This window comes from Dromiciops gliroides, chromosome 3 (assembly GCF_019393635.1).
Source record: "Dromiciops gliroides isolate mDroGli1 chromosome 3, mDroGli1.pri, whole genome shotgun sequence".
NCBI lineage: Eukaryota > Metazoa > Chordata > Mammalia > Microbiotheria > Microbiotheriidae > Dromiciops > Dromiciops gliroides.
Genome location: NC_057863.1, coordinates 104954969 through 104975025, shown reverse-complemented (window position 1 = coordinate 104975025; position 20057 = coordinate 104954969). Strand labels below are relative to the sequence as shown.

At 37.2% G+C, this 20057-nt stretch overlaps 2 protein-coding genes across 2 annotated transcripts in view; one reads left to right on the top strand and one right to left on the bottom strand.

The window, feature by feature from the left end:
- DIAPH3 (diaphanous related formin 3) overlaps positions 1–15909 on the top strand; it is a 449127-nt gene extending 433218 nt beyond the window's left edge. Inside the window, 1 exon segment of the mRNA XM_043995139.1 lies at positions 14532–15909. Coding sequence (XP_043851074.1) covers positions 14532–14794 — 263 coding nt within the window. The 3' untranslated portion in view covers positions 14795–15909.
- A 3002-nt stretch (positions 15910–18911) lies between these two features.
- On the bottom strand, positions 18912–19333 carry LOC122745461 (60S ribosomal protein L30-like). Its single transcript, XM_043990786.1, has one exon. The coding sequence runs from the start codon at positions 19331–19333 to the stop codon at positions 18986–18988; it is 348 nt and encodes a 115-aa protein (XP_043846721.1). The 3' UTR covers positions 18912–18985.
- Between the last annotated feature and the right edge of the window lie 724 nt (positions 19334–20057).

Here is a 20057-nt window from a genome sequence, read left to right as displayed (position 1 = left end):
AGTTCCTATTGGAGTAGAAAGCAGATTCACAAAGAGCAACACAGGTTTCTGAATTTGCCCTTGGACTTGAAGTAAAATGGAATTCACAGTCTTTCCCATTGCTTTAAAGGCAAAAACATAAGACTAGGACTCAGAACATATGGATTCAAACTCATGCTCTGCCATTACCTTGCTTTGTGAATGTGGACTCCAGACCTCAGTTTCCTCATCTGTCAAATGAGAGGAATGTTCTAGATCAGGGCTTCTTAAACATTTTCCACTTGTGACCCCTTTTCACCCGAGAAATTTTTATGTGATAAGATAGGTATACATAACCTTTTACTGTTGCCAAATTTTTCATGACCCCCACATTCAGTTACATGACCTCATATGGGGTCACAACCTACAGTTTAAGAAGCTTTGTTTTAGAAAGTCTCCAAGTTCCAAGTTTATGACCTCATGGCTCATTCAACCTGTTTCTTGTCTTATGTATAGATTTATAATATTGTCAGAGCTTTTTAAAAAAGGATCAAATAGCAATGTAATCATAAGAAATGTACCTACTCTTTCTATCCTTTATTAATCTTAAAGGGCTTTTTCTTCCCTAACAATTCAAGTCTACTGAGTGTTGGCTATTTTCTAGTCAGCCTAAAAGTCCTAAATCTTTTTCTTTTTTTTTTTTTGGCAGGCAATGGGGGTTAAATGACTTGCCCAGGGTCACACAGCTAGTAAGTGTCAAGTGTCTGAGGCCGGATTTGAACTCAGGTACTCCTGACTCCAGGGCTGGTGCTTTAACCACTGCACCATCTCGCTGCCCCCAAAAGTCCTAAATCTAAAGAATCTGCTTTTCCAAGCATCATGACAGATTGGGTCCAGGAGTGTATACTTGCCTAACAGCCTAACATCTGTAACCATAGACTAACAGAATCATAGGTATTCTTGGGGATACCAGGGATTCAGGGCCAAACATAAATAGCCTTGGGCATCCATACAGAAAAGTATATGCTTTCTTACTCTTGTGTTAAGAACCAGACAATAAGTAACCCAGTGTCTTCCTCAAGCAATTCTTATCAAATGACAGTCTGGTACATGCCACAAAATATGGTTGACATATCAAATAAGCATTAGTTTTCATGTTACATGTTGGACTGTAACGATTGGAATGACACCACCTGCTGGAGATTTACTGTAGAAAAGCTCCACCGTGAAAGGAAGGTCTTTGAGGGCAAGACCATGCGTCTTTTCTTTGGTATCAGGAAGTGACGTTTGCTGGTGGGAGGAGGAAGGGGGAGCTGGGCGCTCTATCTCTCTCTTTTTCCTGAGGACACAGGTGGAGAAGGGAGCTAGAAATGTGCTCTCCCTTTAATAGATAGATGAACGTAGGCCTTTCTCTCTCTCTTTACCAAATTCTTATTCTCCTTAATAAATGCTTAAAAACGTAACTCTTGCTAAAGCTTATAATTTATTGGCGACCACTCATTAGATATTTTAGACAGACTAGCTAGAATTTTAGCCCTTAACAGGACAGAAGTTCAGGTGCCAGTAGCACTGTGAGGTGAAAGTAAATTTCAAATCTCATCTTGGTAATTAACAAAATTAACTATTTTAAACCATCTCTAGGATTAAGTTACAGACTTTTTTTAAAGCATGATTGAGCTTGATATATTTATACCCTTAAAGTTTCAAGCGTTTTGATACTTCAGCCATTGAATTATATATAGGTGATTAGTAGCTAGAAATGCTAGGGATGGTAGGCAGTCTTAGGTGAAAAATAACATAAGTGAATTCCTGAAACTTAAAATAGCCAAAGTATATCAACTCAAATGCCACCCAGTTATCCCTCAATTAAGTTCATTTTATCATCACCTAAAGTTGTGTTGATCTGAGAATTTGGAGGGGGCAAGGAAGGGGGTGAGTGGAAATCATCCTTAATCTATTTAGTGTTCTGTTAATACCAAATACAAACATTTTTTAAACATTAATATTTCCATTGACATAAAGGATAGAGTCTAATAGTACACTTAGCAAGAAGCTTACTAATTGTAAAAAAGAAATGTAGGAGGCATAAATTCATTCCAGGATGTCAGAACCCTGGAGATTATAATACAAAACCATCATTAAATACTAACTAAAATACTGTAAATGTGAATCAACACATTAACTATTTTCTCCTGATGGGAATGTTTGGGTCATTCATTGAGCATAAATGTCTGATATCAAATCCTTCTTGATTTGAGAAAGATAGAATAAGAGAGAAGAATGGAATGAATGAGTTGGGAGGTAGGGGTAGCGAAGGGGCCAAGTTGGAACCTGACCCAAGACAGAGAGGAAAGGGGTACAGAAAGGATCACTTGAGAGCAACAGACAAAAGCTCTGACAGCTTTGTATTTTGGTTTAAGAACCATTCCAGTTCACTTTGACTATTTAAGGACAAGAATTGATCACAGGGAGCAGTTTACGAAGCAAGAGCTTTCAGGTTCAACATTACTGTTGAACCATATAATGTGAGCCAACACTGCTGTGAATACCCTATGAATTTTTTTTTAATTTTACACAAAATTATATAGAATTTCTTCATTATACAGTATTTTTCATTTCTCACAGATTCAGTAATTGAAGTATCACTTGTATGCATTGTGATAAGCCAAATTAAGTTTTCATCACTGAGGTATTTTTACTCTTCTGATCTAAACTAGCTCTAACTTCTAGATGCTTCTGTAGCTATCTTCCTCATTATCTCTGGTATCCTGTGGTTATAAAATTTCTGGCAGAAAACATTTTGCTAGTGAATTTCTGATTGAAATAAAGTTGTACTGCAAATAGTAGGCAGTGTTTTTCTAATTGTATAATTGTTCCTGAAAGAACAAGCAAAGTAATTACAAAGTAGGAAAGGTTGCTATATGTAATCAGGGAAAGAGAAATGTGAAAGATGACAATAGTCTACAAATAAACGAAGGATTCATGTAAGGAAAATGCTTGCCAACTTTATATGTATGCAGAGAGGATAAAAAAAGGAATAATTTTTAATTGGAGCAAGAGATTTGTAAGTCAAAAGACATTTTTAGCCTAATGTTACAAATTAAGACAAGGAGAGCTGTAAAATTTCTATTTTTGAAAAAAATTATAACTTGTTCAACACAAGGTAATTTGACTTTCTAGAATTTGAAAGAGGTGAATAGTTCTTGTCTTCAAACAGTTTACAGTCTAGGTGAGGAGATAAGACATTCGCTCAAGAACACCGTTAATGCTGACATTAAGAAAAACAACCGTGCCCTCCCAACAACTTATCCCTTCCCAACAACTTATCCCTTGGGTATATTCCCATTAGAACACTCACTGCATGGCTCAGCTCCTGACACTCGCTATTTGACAATTCCTACGACTTTAAAGTTTCACATCCTTGGGGGCAGCTAGGTGGTTCAGTGGATAAAGCACCAGCCCTGGATTCAGAAGGACTTGAGTTCAAATCTGGCCTCAGATACTTGACACTTACTAGCTGTGTGACCCTGGGCAAGTCACTTAACCCTCATTGCCCTGTGCAAAAAAAAAAATAAAAAAAAAATAAAGTTTCACATCCGACCAACTGGGAGAAAAATGGTACCATTAGCAAAAAATGGAATCATCTGGAGAGAATACTTGGGTTTTTTTTTATTTATTTTTATTTTAGGGAGGCAGTGGAGGAGGAGGTTGATGAGTTCAGTTTTAGATCTACTGAGCTGAAGGTGATGGCAGGACAACTAGGTAGAAATGTCTAGCAGGCAGCTGGAGATGGAGTTGAGTTCAGCAGAGAGATTAGGTCTAGATTTGGCTGTGTTATCTTTTTGTCTTCCCTAACAGAGTGCTTTGGAAACAGTAAGAACTTAGCAAATAGTTGTTTTAATAAATGTATATACTAGGTGAAGACAAAAAGTGGATGACATTTTAGGAAGAATTTAGAGAAAGAAGAAAAGGTAGTCAAATCCGGTGCCTAAAGATATGCTCACATTTAGAAAAGTGGAAGGAAACTAGACTGTGGAGGACCTTAAATGCCAAGCTCAGTTCAAACGAACAAGAATTTATTTTGCCTCTATCGGCTCAGTGCTGAGCACAGTGCCTGGGACATTGTAAGTAGTTAATAAATGATTGTGATTGCTTGATGCTATGTCCTGCATGAGGTACATGACACCTATTCTGTACAAGGCTCTGTAGTAAGGAAGGCCAAAACAAACCAAAAAGTCTCTTCCCCCAGGAAACTTACATTCTACTGGGTGATAGAACTTGTTCACAGATCCAAATAGTTAGCAGAAGGATAGAACACTAAAAACTAGTCCAATTAAGAAAGTTTTCATGAGGGGCAGCTAGGTGGCACAGTGGATAAAGTACCAGCCCTGGATTCAGGAGGACCTGAGTTCAAATCTGACCTCAGACACTTGACACTTACTAGCTATGTGACTCTGGGCAAGTCACTTAACCCTCATTGCCCCACCCCACCCCCATTTACAAGAAAGTGCTCATGTAGGAGGTAGCATCAATCAATCACAATGATTTATTGAGTACTTACAATATCCCATGCGCTGTGCTCAGCACTGAGGCTAGAGACAAAAACAAAACAGTCCTGTCCTCATGGAGCTTACATTTTAACCATAGATAGCATGTTCATCTAGAAGCATATACAAAAGAGATGCTAGGTAAGGGGGTTGGGGGGAGTGGTGAGACACTAGGAGCAACCCTGATTAGTAGATATTTAATGAGGAGGTGGACTAAGAGCTCTCAACTTCTCTTTATTACTTCATTGTTGTTGTTTTCTTTCTTTTTGGGGGGGTGGGGGTGGGGAAGAGGTGGGGAATCAACTGAAAAACAAGGCCTTGTCATGAGATTCAGCTGCCTCCAGCAATTTAGGCAAGGAAAACCACCTCACTCCAGATCTCTCTAGCTTACGTTCTCCTTTGTAGGCCAGGTAGCCCCAACTTTAATGGGGGGAATAGCAAGGACAAAGGGAAGTATTCCTAAGAAGTAGCTAGGGGTTACTTTTGTTTATAGGGTAAACAAAAAAGGGTACCTGCCCAGGATGCCTTGGGGCCTAAGAGTATATTCCTTGGCTAGAATGGGAGTACTTCCTTTTGATTTAGGCTAAGAGATAGGAGTTAAGAACAGAGAAGGGAATATTACAAATTAATGTTATTAGTCAAATGATATAACATTAAGATTAATTTTACTCACGGCCTGAACCATAGGGTACACAAAAGAAAGTAATGTATAATATGACTGGAAACATAGGATGGCAGTCAGTTGTAAAAAGCTGTTAATTCCAAACAAGAATTTATATTTGATTCTAAAAATAATAGGGAGCCACTGAAATTTATTAAGTGTTTGGGGGAGTAATGGGGTGGGTTCTCTGATTATAGAGGAGAGTTTGGATGCTAGAGGTGTTTTTGAGATAATATTGAAATGCTTTGGCAACTGATTGGCTATATTGAATGAGAGCAAAAAGTCAAAGATGACACCTACTCTATATACCTAGAATGATGATGGTGTCCTTCCTTGACAGAAGCATGGAAGAGGATTGGATTTGGGGGAAAAGATAATGAGTTCACTTTTGAACAAGTTGAATATGAGTTGCCTAGCGAATATCTAGTTGGGAATAACCAATAGGTAATTGGTGATGCCAGATTGGTCATCAGGCAAGAGACTAAAACTAGATCTATAGATTTGTGAGTCACCTCTATATAGTGGATACTAACATCCATGGTAGATGAAAAGGTGAACAAGATAATAAATAGAGGGGCAGCTAGATGGTGCAGTGGATAGAGCACTGGCCCTGGATTCAGGAGGACCTGAGTTCCAATGTGACCTCAGACACTTGACTAGCTGTGTGACCATGGGCAAGTCACTTAACCGCAATTACCTCACCAAAAAAAAACCCAAAAACAAACAAAAAAAAGATAATAAATAGAAAAGTGAGGGTCGATTTAGAAAATTCCATCAGATTTGTTAATTAAGAAATAATTAGGGGGCGGCTAGGTGGCGCAGCAGATAAAGCACTAGCCCTGGATTCAGGAGTACCTGAGTTCAAATCCGGCCTCAGACACTTGACACTTACTAGCTGTGTGACCCTGGGCAAATCACTTACCCCCCATTTCCCCACAAAAAAAAAAAAGAAGAAGAAATAATTACTAGCTTTGGAGAGAGTCGAAAGAACACCAAAGCTGTGCTATGAGAGAAGTTAGGGGGTATATTAGGAGGAAGTGAAGTGGGTAATCATTTCAGAAATGGAAGACCACCTGGACAGTCATAGAGGCTAGGAATAGAATGCTGAGCTTGGGAAAAAATAGGTTAGGCCAGTTTTACTAGAATAGCAAATGTGTGAAAGAGAATGATAAAAAATAAGCCTATAAAAATAGACTGGTGCTACACTGTGATGAACTTTAAATACCAAGCTAAAGAGTCTACGTTTTATCCAAGAGTCAATAGGGAGCCACATAAGATTCTTGAGTAGTGGAGTGATGTGGCAGGTGTGTGGAAGGAAGGTGTATTTGAGAGGGGGAAGGAAGGTAAAGCTAATTTATCCTAGAGGCAATAGGACAACTTTGGTGATTTTTAAGCAGGGAAATGGCATGGTCAATCCTATGCCAGTCAGTGATATCAAAGAAGAAAGAAAAAGTTATAAAGGTAGGAGACCCAGGATACTGTAGGATCATGAAAGTCAAAATAGAATAGCATTTCCAAATGCCACAGAGGAGGTTAGCATCATTAGACCCTAAAAGGACAGGCCTAGAGTGATTGAGTATCTTTCCCATGATTACATAAGTAATAAGTAGCAGTACCAGGTTTTGAATATAAGCTCTCATCAAATCAAGCCATCATTCCACTACAAAAAGAATGGTCGTTTAGGAAAGGTCAGGATATTTGACATTTAGAAGGTTATTGATGATACAGGAGAAGGCAATTTCAATAGAGTAGTATAGTTGGAGGTCAAATTTCAGGAGGTTAAGGAGTGAAGCATAGCCAACAAACTGATCACTGAAGAAGTTTTGTAGTTTTGAAAAAAATGAAATAGTAAGTAGCAGCATGAAGAGAAAGTTTTTTTGTTTGATATTTAGAAATAAATAAAAGCATCTTTGTTGGATAATTTTGGTGCCATCCTATCGAGGGGACTCCTGGGGTTTCTTTCCAACTGTAATATCAATGTGGAAAGTTTAGATAAGAAATAGCAAGAAGATGCTGTCTACAAAATTTTATACTGAGAATAATGATTTATAACTGGTATATAGCAAGTCTGATAATGAACGGATCCACCTGGGCTAAGGACATCATGAGTAACTACAAGATGTTCTAGTACAGTAGCCACTTATTTTATCAGTGCATATATGTGTGTGTGTGTGTGTGTATGTATGTGTATATGTATATATATATATATATATATATATATATATATATATATATATATATATATAGCCTCCTTTGGTTTTCCTCTGCTTCTTTACAAAATTAGAGGCTATCAAGGATTTTATGGGTGGAGTTTTTTATTTTAGTTATATACAAAATGCCTGTCTGCTCTTTTTTATCATTTTTATTCATTTTCAATACATAAGATAAAATAAATAGCAGAGGAAAGATGATTATTTATAGCATCAGTAAATCAGTGGTAGAGGAAACCTCAAGGGTATGGGCTGCTGGCTGCCAGAGTTGTCTTGGGTTATTGCATAGATTAAAAACATATATTTGTCACACACTTTACTATTATGCAGACCCAATTGTGCTTTAAAAATTATATTTATAGGTCATTTTGCCCACTACCAAAATTAAGCCATTACTGGGGTGGAACAAAGCTGCTATTTAGCAGGTCAGAGCAGTAGTTAATAAAAGCAAAAGGTGACCAGAGACAAAATTTTTAGGTGGACAGAAGAGAAGTACTCCAGTTGAGTGCACCAGACTTCAATATTCCTTCTCCTGCCAAAGCTACCCCAGCCTCTGTATTGACCAGAAGAGACAGGAGCTTAATTTTACATTTCATCTGAGAGTGGCCCTTCCAAGAATCTAGTGTTCATTAGAGCCATGTTGTGATACAGAAATCAATACTAGCTTAAAGGAAATGACATCCCTTTCTGAATTGTAAGTGATCTTCCCTACAGTGGTCAGGATTTTCTCAGTTAGCCAGTTAGCCAATTGGAGTAGCCATGGTTTTATGTGTGCCATAAACACAAAAGAGCTGGTACTTTAAATATTTTTGTTTGTTTGTCTGTTTTATTATTAGAATAAGTTGGAGTTTGTTTGCCATTCCCAATTTTTCTCTTTCTTTTGAGACACTCATGAAACAATGGAAATCCCTTCTCAGAATGGTGATTGGTTTGTTGTTGTTTTTTTCCTTCCAGGTTTCTTTGTGATCTTATTCTTCAGTTACCCACAAAGGATAGGATAGAATCCTAGAATCAGGGGGTGTTACTGGACTAAATTTAAAGCACTTTTTCTTGTGTTTAAATAAAGTGGATCTTATACATTTAAGAAACTCAGCTATTCAGCTGTAGCAATTTGCCAGTTTTCAATTCAGTCCTGGAAAGCCATCGGGGACTCCAGTGTCAACTCTTGTGGTAAAAATTATACCAGGAATAAAATGGAGAATGATAAGCATTTTTATATCTTAAAGGAAAATAGCATTTATTCTCATGCTATTTCATTTGGATCCCTAGAAACTCCTTATATTTAGGCAGAGTTGTCTATTTTATTCCCTTACAGAAAGGGAATTAAGAAAACAGCAAGTTCCTTGCTTGTCTATACTGAAAACACAATGAATATTTATAATAGAAGCAATCCTAGATAAAACACTTCTACCAAGATAGCATTCAAAATTTCTTAGAACCAAAGAAAGGGGGAAAAAAGATATGGAGTTTAATTATATATAAAACAATGGGGAAAGTCTTCATTCCTTAGAATGCTTTAAACAATAATATTTTATATTTCCTTTGAATATTTATTTTGATGAGGCTTTAGAAGAGAAACTAATTCTGTATCAATCATTAACAAGCCCAACCACATTAAAATGTAATTGAAAAGGGGGCGGCTAGGTGGCACAGTAAGTAGATAGAGCACCGGCCCTGGATTCAGGAGGACCTAAGTTCAAATCTGGACTCAGACACTTGACACTTACTAGCTGTGTGACCCTGGGCGAGTCACTTAACCCTCATTGCCCTGCAAAAAATAAACAAAATCATTCTCGTGCCAGAGTTGGACTAAATGGATCCACACCAAGAACCATATGAGAGATCTGCAACAGGGCATAGAGTAGAAAATATTGGAGGTATTAGGGGAAGCTGTGGAAGAGGCAAGCTCACAATTGGCTGTGGGGATGGGCTTCAAGTATCTTTACACCCTCTAATTGGCTAAGCCCATAACCCAGGGGCTCAAGCCACAGCACCCTCTTTAGACACCACTGCTCTAAATTGTAAACTACTTAAGATTAGGATTAATTTCTTCTCTTTCCATTTTCGTTTCACATGCAGTGACATGTATACCACAATTACTCAGTAAATATTTGCTATCCAGTTCATGCTATTTTGAAAAGTACTTAAGAAAGCTCGAGTTAAATCTTTTGGTTGATATGAAAAAGTTTTCCACCCAACCTCTCTTTTTATGTAATTAATTTAAGAAGAAACTTCATTTGAAACATTATCCTGTGAGAACTGTTGAAATGCTATTTTTTAAAATGTTTGGATCTTCAGAAGAGAATGACTATTCATAAATTATGTATAATAAAGTTAAATTCTATATAGGGAGGCTACACTGCAAGGTGCAGATGTTTACAAAATATGTCCATAGAACCTGTGGTTCAGGTAGTTCCAGGAATTCGTTGTAGGAAATCATTCAAAGTAGTCATGATGGCCTTATTAATTTGTATTAGCTTCAGGCAGGTACTGATCTAGGGCCAATATTCCTGAAGTTAAAAAAAAAAAAAAAACACCAAAGGATTCAACATTACCCTTTGAAACTAGTGAGCCAAGTGGTTCAGAATGCCAGATTAGAAGTCAGGGGTTGACTCTTGATATGTTTTGTGACCGTGGGTAAATTATTTCTCTTAGTTCTGTTTCTGTAGCTATTATTATATATTCTTTCTATGGATATTAGGAAAATTAAATGTTTCAGCAAATAATTTTGAACTATAAACACAAAGTAGTACTAAAACTCAACAATGTTACATTATTTAGGATATTTCTTTGTGAAATTATTTATAGACTCCCTTTGGGGTACGCTCCAGAGTTAGTGTCTTTGTTGTACCACCGATTTACTCTGTGTGTGACACTCTAGGCAAGTCACTTAGCCTTTTTTGCTTTTGCTTTTCTATCTGTAAAGAAATGGTTGCAGTGATTTAAAGAGTAGTAAATGCTTCTAAATAAAGGTGCTATCTAAACCTTTAGTATTAATATAAGCCTTTAGTGTTAATAAAAATAGTACTTCACCTCTTACTGATGCTGTTGGCAGAAAATCATAGCAGTCAAGGCTGCTACCTAAATAAGCCATGTCAGGAAAGGTAGTAGCTGTCATAGTAAAGGCTCCAGATGATAGTTGAGCTTCTGGGCTCAGGGACAGGGGAAGACCACTCTGGTATAGCCTTTATTCATCCTAATATACATTTGGCATTTGTTCTTCTGTCCCGTGTTCTTAACTCTAACTTTGCTTTCCCAAAAATTTATTTTTAAAAGTTAATTCTCACACACAGATACCTTGAATATTGCTGGGTGGGGGGAGGTCATTCTAAAACTATGAAGCCCTTGAAGACTTCTCATTTAAATAAAATGATAAAATTAATCCTGTCACACCCCCATTCTGTGAAATACTCTTAACCCTCACTCGTAGATTGGGGGAGGGAGGAGGAAGAGGACGACTGCTTCATATTCAAAGATATTCTATGGATTTGCAATTCATGAGCCACCCCAGCTAGGCAGTAGACACAATTAACTCAAAGCAAAGGCATTAACTAATCTGGAATGGGCAGAATAGCTAGATTACTCGCTATAAACCTGAGTTGCACTCTCCCTCAATATACATCCTTGGGAAGAGTGGGTACAAACTCAGCACACACTTGTAATGAGGCTCCCTCAATGGGAGCATGTGGCCAACACAACTTCTATCTCCAGTAGCTCAGGGCTCAATGTAATAGCAATAACAATAACAACAATAATAACTAGAATTCACACAACACTTTAAAATGTATAAAGATCATTTCTTTTTATCTTCACTGTAACTCTGGGAGGCATTGGCAGTTACAGCCTCATTTTAAAGATGAGGAAACTGAGGTTGAGAGGTTAAGTGACTTTTCCAGGGTCACACAGCTAGTAAGTGTCTAAGGCTAGATTTCTACTTGGGTTTTTCTGACTCCAGGTCCAATATTCTATCTACTGTGACACCTAGTCACTTAATATCCTTTCCCTCATAGTATTCTTATATTGCTCCCCCTTGGGTAGAGTCTCTCTTGTAATGATTGGAATGACGCCACCTGCTGGAGACTTACTGTAGCAAAGCTCCGCCATGAGGAGAAGGCGCCTGAGGGCAAGACATGCGGCTCTTTGGGGTCAGGAAGTGCTTGTGGAAGGAAGAGGGGGCGAGGCTGGTGCACTCACTCTCTTTTCATCAGGACGCTGGTGGAGAGTGGAGCTAGAAATGTGCTCTCCCTTTAATAGATGAATCTAGGCCTTTCCCTCTTTACCAAATTCTTATTCTCCTTAATAAATGCTTAAAAGTCTAACTCTTGCTAAATCTTATAATTTATTAGCGACCACTCATTAGATATTTAGACAGTATAGCTAGAATTTTAGCCCCTTACACTCTACTAGGGGCTGCTTCCTAGGAACTAAATGCTTGTTCTCTCATAGAGCCTTGGTCAGCTCTCTTCTCTTCTGCCAGTGGTCAAACTACTTGAAACTACTTCTTGTCACAGATTCTGTGTGTATCTCTCTCCTCCTTACTAGAACTTCCTACCAGACTAGTAGTTCAGTTGCACAATTCTATGATTGATAAGGGAAGAAAAGAGAAAATGCCCACCTGGCTCTGCTGACCTTTGGTAGAGATGTAAGAACACACTCCACAAACCTGCTACCATCTTCTAATGCTGTAGGTCTGGCAAACCTGAATTTTGTAAGGGCATCAGGGCATGACCAGTCTTTAGCCAATCTAACCTATCAGGTATAACTTTTCACAATTTGTAAAGGGAAAATAGGGCATGGACATGGTTTTGCAATCAGTTTAAAAGATTGACACCTGGTTGCTTTTGTTATCTGCCCATTGTTTTTTGTGGTTTGTCAACTGAACTGGAAGGGAAAACACCAACTCCACCTCCTTCCCACCCACCTACCCCCATGGGGACCATCATACTTCAGGATTCTACTGAACCCTGGCCTGTCTAATCTCATGAGTTGTATGTTTTTCCTGTTAGATGCGTTATTTTTAAAAGTTAGAAAAAGTATAAGATTTTGCTAATTATACAAATAGGTTCTCAAAAGAGCCCTGGTCAAAATGAGCATTCAATCTGTGGATCAAGGCAGTTTGATTTTATAAGAGATTAAATTAAAGCATGTGTAATGGTTGTCATCACATTTTAATAGAGGTTATTAACTTATTTCTTTATGTATAGGCAACTCTTAGTTTTTCATGCTAAAAATGACAGATAGGGATGATCATTACAAATTATCCAGACATTTTAGTCAGTACCTTTACCCTCATCTTCCCCGTCAAACATTTTGCCAGAGATTCCAAATAGCAGAATGGACTTGTTAAATTTTTTCCAGGGGTGTAGTAGATAGAGAGGCATCTTCAAAGCCAAGAAGATCTGGATTCACCTTTGACACATCAAATGTCCCTAGATACACACCTCTAAGTAATTTATAAGTGCTCAAGGCAACTCACTAAGTCTATAAGTTGCAGAGAAGGTAGCAACTTACATTGTTAAATTTAGTTTCCTCATGGAGTTTTCTGTAGGGAAGAAACAGCAGGTCCAATGCCTGTCCTTCCTGCACATCTATGATAGTGTTGCCAACAAAAATTTGATCAACACTCATAAAATAGCATCAAGGTGACCAAACAGTCATGAGTTAATTATAGGATCATAGGACTTTGAAATTGGAAGTGACCTGAAAGATCAACTCTTTTAATACCTTTATTTTACATTTGAGAAAACTCTGGCCTCTAGAGGTTAAAATAATTTTGCCTGAAGTCACAATTTGTTACAGTAAGTAGCAAAGCTAGGATTAACCTAGGTCTTCTGACTCCTAATTCTGTACCTTCCCCCTATTCCATATAGTTTGAGCTACTAAGCCTTTTATGTTAAGTTGTACATATATTTTCTTTGGACCTGAAAACTTGGTTGTGAGAAGGGTCATGAATACTATTTCTGTATTGTTGCTTTCACAAGCATAGTTTGTGCCATATAAACTGATAGAGCATAACTGCCCCAAGGGAAAATCACTGCTCTATTAGATTTTGATTTTTGAGTAACAATTGTCCACCTGATATAGAAGAAGATAGGAAAAGGGTATTTATTTTCTTCCAACATCTAAAAGGTGATCATACTTCTGAAATTCGTTGAGATTGTCCAAGAAAGTGTGTAAAATACTCATCCATCACTAGGCGCCCCTGGTCAGGAAATGACAGTGCAGTAAATATCTTCAGCAGCCACCTTTTAATGTACAAGCTGTTTTCGGTTGGAATTTTCAGCACTCACATAAAACACACTGTCATGAGTGACTGCCTGTGCTCCAAAGTCATTACTATTGGGATAATGGAACATCTTTCACCGAATAACCAAAAAACTTTAAATGTCATGTCAAGTTTGTTGAAGCCATTTTCAAACCTTGTTCAAGGTTACATGAATATTGAGTTTGCCTCTTTTTTAAGTTCCCGACTTTTGAGAAGACTCCCTCACAAGACTATAAGATTTGAAGTCACTTAATTTTGAGGGGGGTAGTAATCTGATCTGTCTAGTACTCTTTGGAAAAGTCAATCAGCTCCAGCTGTTTCATCATTAGATACCATAACAGATTCCTAATGATGGTGTGATAAGTCAAGATCACTCTCACTTACTAGTAATTTATCAAATAGGAGAGAAAATAGATTTTCTTTTACAATTAAGTAGTGACAAAAAATTGTTGATTATGCTTTCAGATTTTAACACCATACCTGCCATATCTATTATCTGTCAAAGGAATTCAAATGACTTCAGTTAAATTTTCAACTTCTAAGGCATTTTTTTAACTATTACTAAAACAAACACTAAGAAAAAATAATTCTAATGAAGTGGTTTTCCATTTTTATATATATATATATATATATATAATATGTACATATATACATATGTATATATAATCCTATTTTAGTGGACTTAAAAAAAGACCTTTTATCTGATGCAAGTATCCATCTTTCACCTTTGTCTATGAGTGTGTGTGTGTGTGTGTGTGTGTGTGTGTGTGTGTGTGTGTGTGGCTTGTTCAATGAGAACAGCTTTGAGACTATTTTTGAAGATTTGTACAGTTCTTAGTAATTCTTTCCAAAATTATTAAGTTTTATGTTTCTTTCCTCCTTAATTATAGAGAACCAGAAGAAGCAACTGGTGGAAGGGCCCCATTCCTACCACAAACTCCACTGCAATTCAACCAGGACTCCTATTGCCAAGGAACTTAATTATAATCAAGACACTCATTCATCCATAATGAGGATCAAGGATATTGGGAAGAAGGAAACCTGTAAAGTAGAAGGCACCAAAGAAAAGGAAACAGAGCCTCTTGGCTCCATTTCTAAAACTGAATCACTTCCTGAAGTAGAGGCCCTGCTGGCAAGACTTAGAGCTTTATGAATTCAGATGAAAAAAAAATGATTAAGCAAAATATATTTCCATACTATGCTTGGCTGCAACACTTTTTAAAATGCCTTACTTTTGTATAACTGGCATTATATAGTTATGCATTTTAAAGTATACCACAACTTTATCTAAAATTCATACTTGCAATGCTTTTGCTGCATGTTTGAGACCTTTGCAAAACGATAATGGGCTTAACGCCTTTTTGTTGACAATCTGTTATACTATAGTTGGAAAGAGAGATTGAATTATATATAATATTCTAGTGAACAGGTGGATGACTATTCAACAAGGTTTTCTTAAAGAAAATACATGATATGCCTGCGGGTCCAAATAATCGTATTTGGTTTGCTCTCTGTGTCTAGTTCAATGAATGACGAATCTCAGAACTCAGCTCTTGCTGTATACACACATGTATGTTTGTATTTATATAAGTCTAAGTTCTTTTCATAGTTATGATCTGCATTCTTTCACTGCAGCATCAGAAATATGAAAAAGACATGTAAAATGACTAATAGATACATTATAATCATTGCTGAATTCAGGTTGATTAGATTCCTCAGAACAGTAAGGCATATGAAGTCCATTTCAACTATATAATATATGAAGACTATGTGATTTAAGCTTGTATACAATACAGAAGCATTTATATAAAATGAATATATCTTATACCAAATTTTTGCTGCTGTAATTTTATATCTGTTCTAGAAGACTTTTTTTTTAGCTTTCAATCATGGCTGTGGTACAAAATTATCATTTTGTAATTTCCCAACTACATTTTTTTATGTCATGAGCTAACAATATTGCAGGTTTTATAAACTATATGACCATCAATAACTTTTACAAACAGTTTTTAATAAATAGGTTTTCTTTTAAAAACCATTTTACAGGGGCAGCTAGGTGGCGCAGTGGATAGAGCACTGGCCCTGGAGTCAGGAGGACCTGAGTTCAAATATGGCCTCAGACACTTGACACTTACTAGCTGGGTGACCCTGGGCAAATCACTTGACCCCAACTGCCTCACCAAACTAAATCAAACAAAACAAAACATTTTACATAAAAATTGGGGCATTGCTGCTCTGTTAATTTCTCATCAAAGAAAATAAACTTCTTGCACTAAAGGAAAAAAGTTGTGTTGTGTGGTTTCTCATTTAAACTTATGATGCACTATGAGTTAATTTGGCGATAGGTTGTTGCTGTTTATATATTTTGCATTATAAAATACACTATAAGGTTTTTTGCCTTCAGTTAAAAAAGCAGTTATATGGAGAGGTCCCCTGCTTTTTATTTCCTTGTTTAAGTTGCTTCCTTTCTGCTCCAAGTTAATAAAGTTAATTAATTAGAACTGTGAAATAGGGCCTGTTTATAGACATTGGGTAACAGAGTGTTTTCCATAGCCATTGTGGGAATAAATTGTTCTCCTTTTATGCATTACTGAAATGTGCGTTTTGCCCTCTAGTTACAGTTCCCATTTTCCTGAAAACAAATAAAACAGCAAAAGGTAAAAGACATTTACACATTTCAACAGACCACAAGCCCTAACAGCCAAGCAGAATTGTTTTGTTTAGAGACGCATTTACAGAAGAGTTGGAGGTATCAGTTCCTAAAATGAATTTGAGAAGATTTCTTTTAGATGGTGTGTTAAGAAAAAAAAAAACAACAAAGCTTCCACTTATTAAACTGAACAACACTATCATGCCCATTTGTGAGTGACAACAGGTCCAGCTTGCCAAGGAGATATTTGGGACTGAGAAAGCCCAAAGTAAACAGGAAACAAAGAGGAATGGAGAAGGACTCAAGCCAGGAAGCAAACAAATTGAAAAGACAAAGTAGAGAACAGAGATATCCAAGAGATCTAGAAACCATGAACTAGGACGTCAAAGGGCCAAGCAAATATTCCACAAACCAGAAGATCCCCAGGAACTGAACTTGTTTACTGAAGGCAGGTAGGTGAGCAGGTACCAAGAACAAGGAAAGGACCCCTGATAAAGGAGGTACTCTGCCATCTCATCCTAGTGGGAGATTCTTGAGTGAGCATGGCCTGGAGACCTGGAGGTGATGACAACAGCTGCCTAGGTGAATGGATGCAGGAGTAGAGGGGCAGACAGGGTTCCAAGACAGGTACCTTTCCTTGTCAAATGCCCCTTAATAGGGAGAGGGGATGACAATTAAACGATATACATACATACATACATACACACATACAGACATAAAAGTGTGTGTCTATCTGTTGGTAACATTACTTTAGCCAACTGCAAATTACAATTAAAGCTATTATCACCTTTATCTCTTGGAAAAAAGCATGAGTACAATTTCATGATCCTGAGCAAACTGCATTTGTTCATCTGAATTAGTGGGTAATAGTCCAACACAAATCTATCTGATACAATTTAGTACACTTGAAAGAATATGTATGTTCCAGATGGGCTGAAGACTAATCCTGAATCAAGGCTAAATTACACCTTTTCTTCTCACCCTCCTTTTCATGTAAGGAAGGAAATTGTGTCCAAAAAATTTTAAAAAATAAAACTGGATGACTATTCCACCATTGAATTGTCAATGAGCAAAGTCCTTCTGCTGCTAATTGGACTGTTTTCTTCCCACTCTCAAACATTTAAACTTATTTCAAAAAATCAAAAGAGAGTCCAATTATTTTCTTATATACGTATGTATGTCATTTGCAGTGGATATTTTGGGAGATTTGAGTAAGACACATAAAAAACAATTATTCTGTATATTTGGGTATTTTGACAATACTTACTGAACTGTCCTAGTAAAAGACCAAATATAATCAATTCTTTGTAGTAGCCAAAACTCAAAATTGTTGCAATTGACATCTGTTAGATGAACATTTGTGAATGATTCAAACATGGTGGTTTTAGCTATAAAGAAATGCATTTTTGGCTAGATTTCTTCAGTGACTCTTATTTTGGAAGATCATAATCCAATTAAAAGCTAAGTTGCCTAGTTAGAAACTTTACCATTTTAGGCTGCAACACATTTTATTCTGTATTTCATCCCTAATTAAACACTTCCTCAATCCACAAGCCTGAGATGTTTAGGCCCAAGACCACATTTTTATGGTTATTTCTATGACAACCTATTTCAGTTGTCTGTGTGACTTCTGGAAAATGATGTTTCCTCATAGATAAAATGCTAATTGGATTGATAAGGAAAAGGTATTCATTTCCTGTTTCCTTCATATTAATTATTAGAAGCAGTTTGAATAGATGTAGCTGGCAATGCTTTGGCCTTATTATTTTTCTAGCAAAACACGCTATATTAGCTGTTGTATTCCCTTGCCAGTCATGAGTGCTCTTAAAACCTGTTGGTGAGCCAAATAGTTAAATCACTTTGCCCCAAGGACTACTATTTAACAAAGCATACAGTGAAGTTGCCAAGAAGCCATAGGGAACTAACTAGAGTTTGGAATTTTCCTAAAATTTCTCAATAAGATGGAAATGCTCCTTTTTATTAAGCTTTCCTATAAAAATCTCTGCCCTGAAAGGTATATATGTGAATATTTTAAGGGTTAGGAACAGTCCTCAAGCAGGAGGGAGATGGTGGGAAGAATATAGTATAGCACAGTTATTAGATAATTTTAATCAAACATTTTGTTTTAACAATACATGTTTGAATCATTGAAAAACAAAAAAGATTCTTGTTTTGTCAAGGAAAACTTAAACTGTAGAGAATCTTGAATGCTACTCATTTTTTTTTTTTTTACTGGGCAATGGGGGTTAAGTGACTTGCCCAGAGTCACACAACTAGTAAGTGTCAAGTGTCTGAGGCCGGATTTGAACTCAGGTACTCCTGAATCCAGGGCCAGTGCTTTATCCACTGCACCACCTAGCCACCCTGCCACTCATTTTTTTAAAATCCTAGTCAGTTCCCCCCAAATGATTAGAAATCTGGATGACTCTTTGCAGTATCACATCTACAGACCTTTGTTTTAGAGACTTCTTAGGCATTCTGAAGTCCAATTTTTTAAAAGCCATTTTAATGATGAAGTTGGAATCATCTCTGGATCAGGATTGGCGGATTGTATTTTAATACACTTTTTTTTAAAAAAAAGTCTTAATATATCATGATTGTATTATGTTACTAACCCCCTTTGTTTTTTTTGTTTTTTGTTTTTTTTTTTAAAACAAGCTTTGGCCAGTTTATTAAAGAATACTTTTGTACAGTTTACTTTTCACTAGTCTGTTCTGGCATGCTTCTAATGATATCAGAATCACCTGGATCAATGATAGCCAGTGTACAAACTCTGTAGTACTTCCCACATGCTGTACCCAATTCAGTGTTGTTGCCACTGTAGTGATGTACACCAGTTTTGGCCAACATAGCATAATATTCAATCTTTGATTTCCTCAAGGCTGGGCAGTTGTTGGCCAAGATGACCAATTTGGCTTTGCCTTGTCTGATCATTTTCAGGGTCTGTTTGTAGCCTAGCACATATTTGCCGCTTTTCACCACCAGCTGGAGCCTCGAGTTGACGGACTCCAGCGACTTTTTCATCTTCTTTGCGGCCACCATCTTCCTGCCTGCGGTGTGGGAGGACCCTCAGCCACAGACCGGCTGCCAAGATGGCCGGGAAGCGAGAAAGGCAACCCCCCTTTGTTTTTGTTTTTTGTTTTTGTTTTTGTTTTTGTTTTTTACTCTTAGAATAGAATTTTATTTTCCAAAATATATGTAAAAACAAATTTTAACATCAATTTTTAAAAAACAATTGTTCCAACTTCTCTTCCTCCTCTATTCCCACCCCCACCCTCTAGAACTCAAGCATTTCAAAATAAATTATACATGACTAGTCATGGAAAACATTCCCACATTAGCTAGGTTGTGAGAAAAAAACAGTCAAAAAACTCCCAAAACTTCAGACTGAGGAATTGTCAAAGAGAAAAAACATTTTTTTTAAAAAATGTGTTTCCATGGGCAGCTAGGTGGTGCAGCGGACAGAGCACCGGCCCTGGAGCCAGGAGCACCTGAGCCCAAATCCGGCCCCACACACCCAACACCCACCAGCCACATGACCCCGGGCAAGCCACCCAACCCCAATTGCCTCACCAAAAAAGAAAAGAAAAGAAAAAAAATGTGTTTCCATCTATTTCAGATACTATCACTTCTTTCTCTGTAGATGGGTTGCCATTTTCATAGTCCTTCAGGGTTATATTGGACCATTGCCTTGCTGAAAATAACCACATGCTTCCCAGCAGATCATTTTACACTATTGCTGTTATTTTGTATACAGTGCATTTCA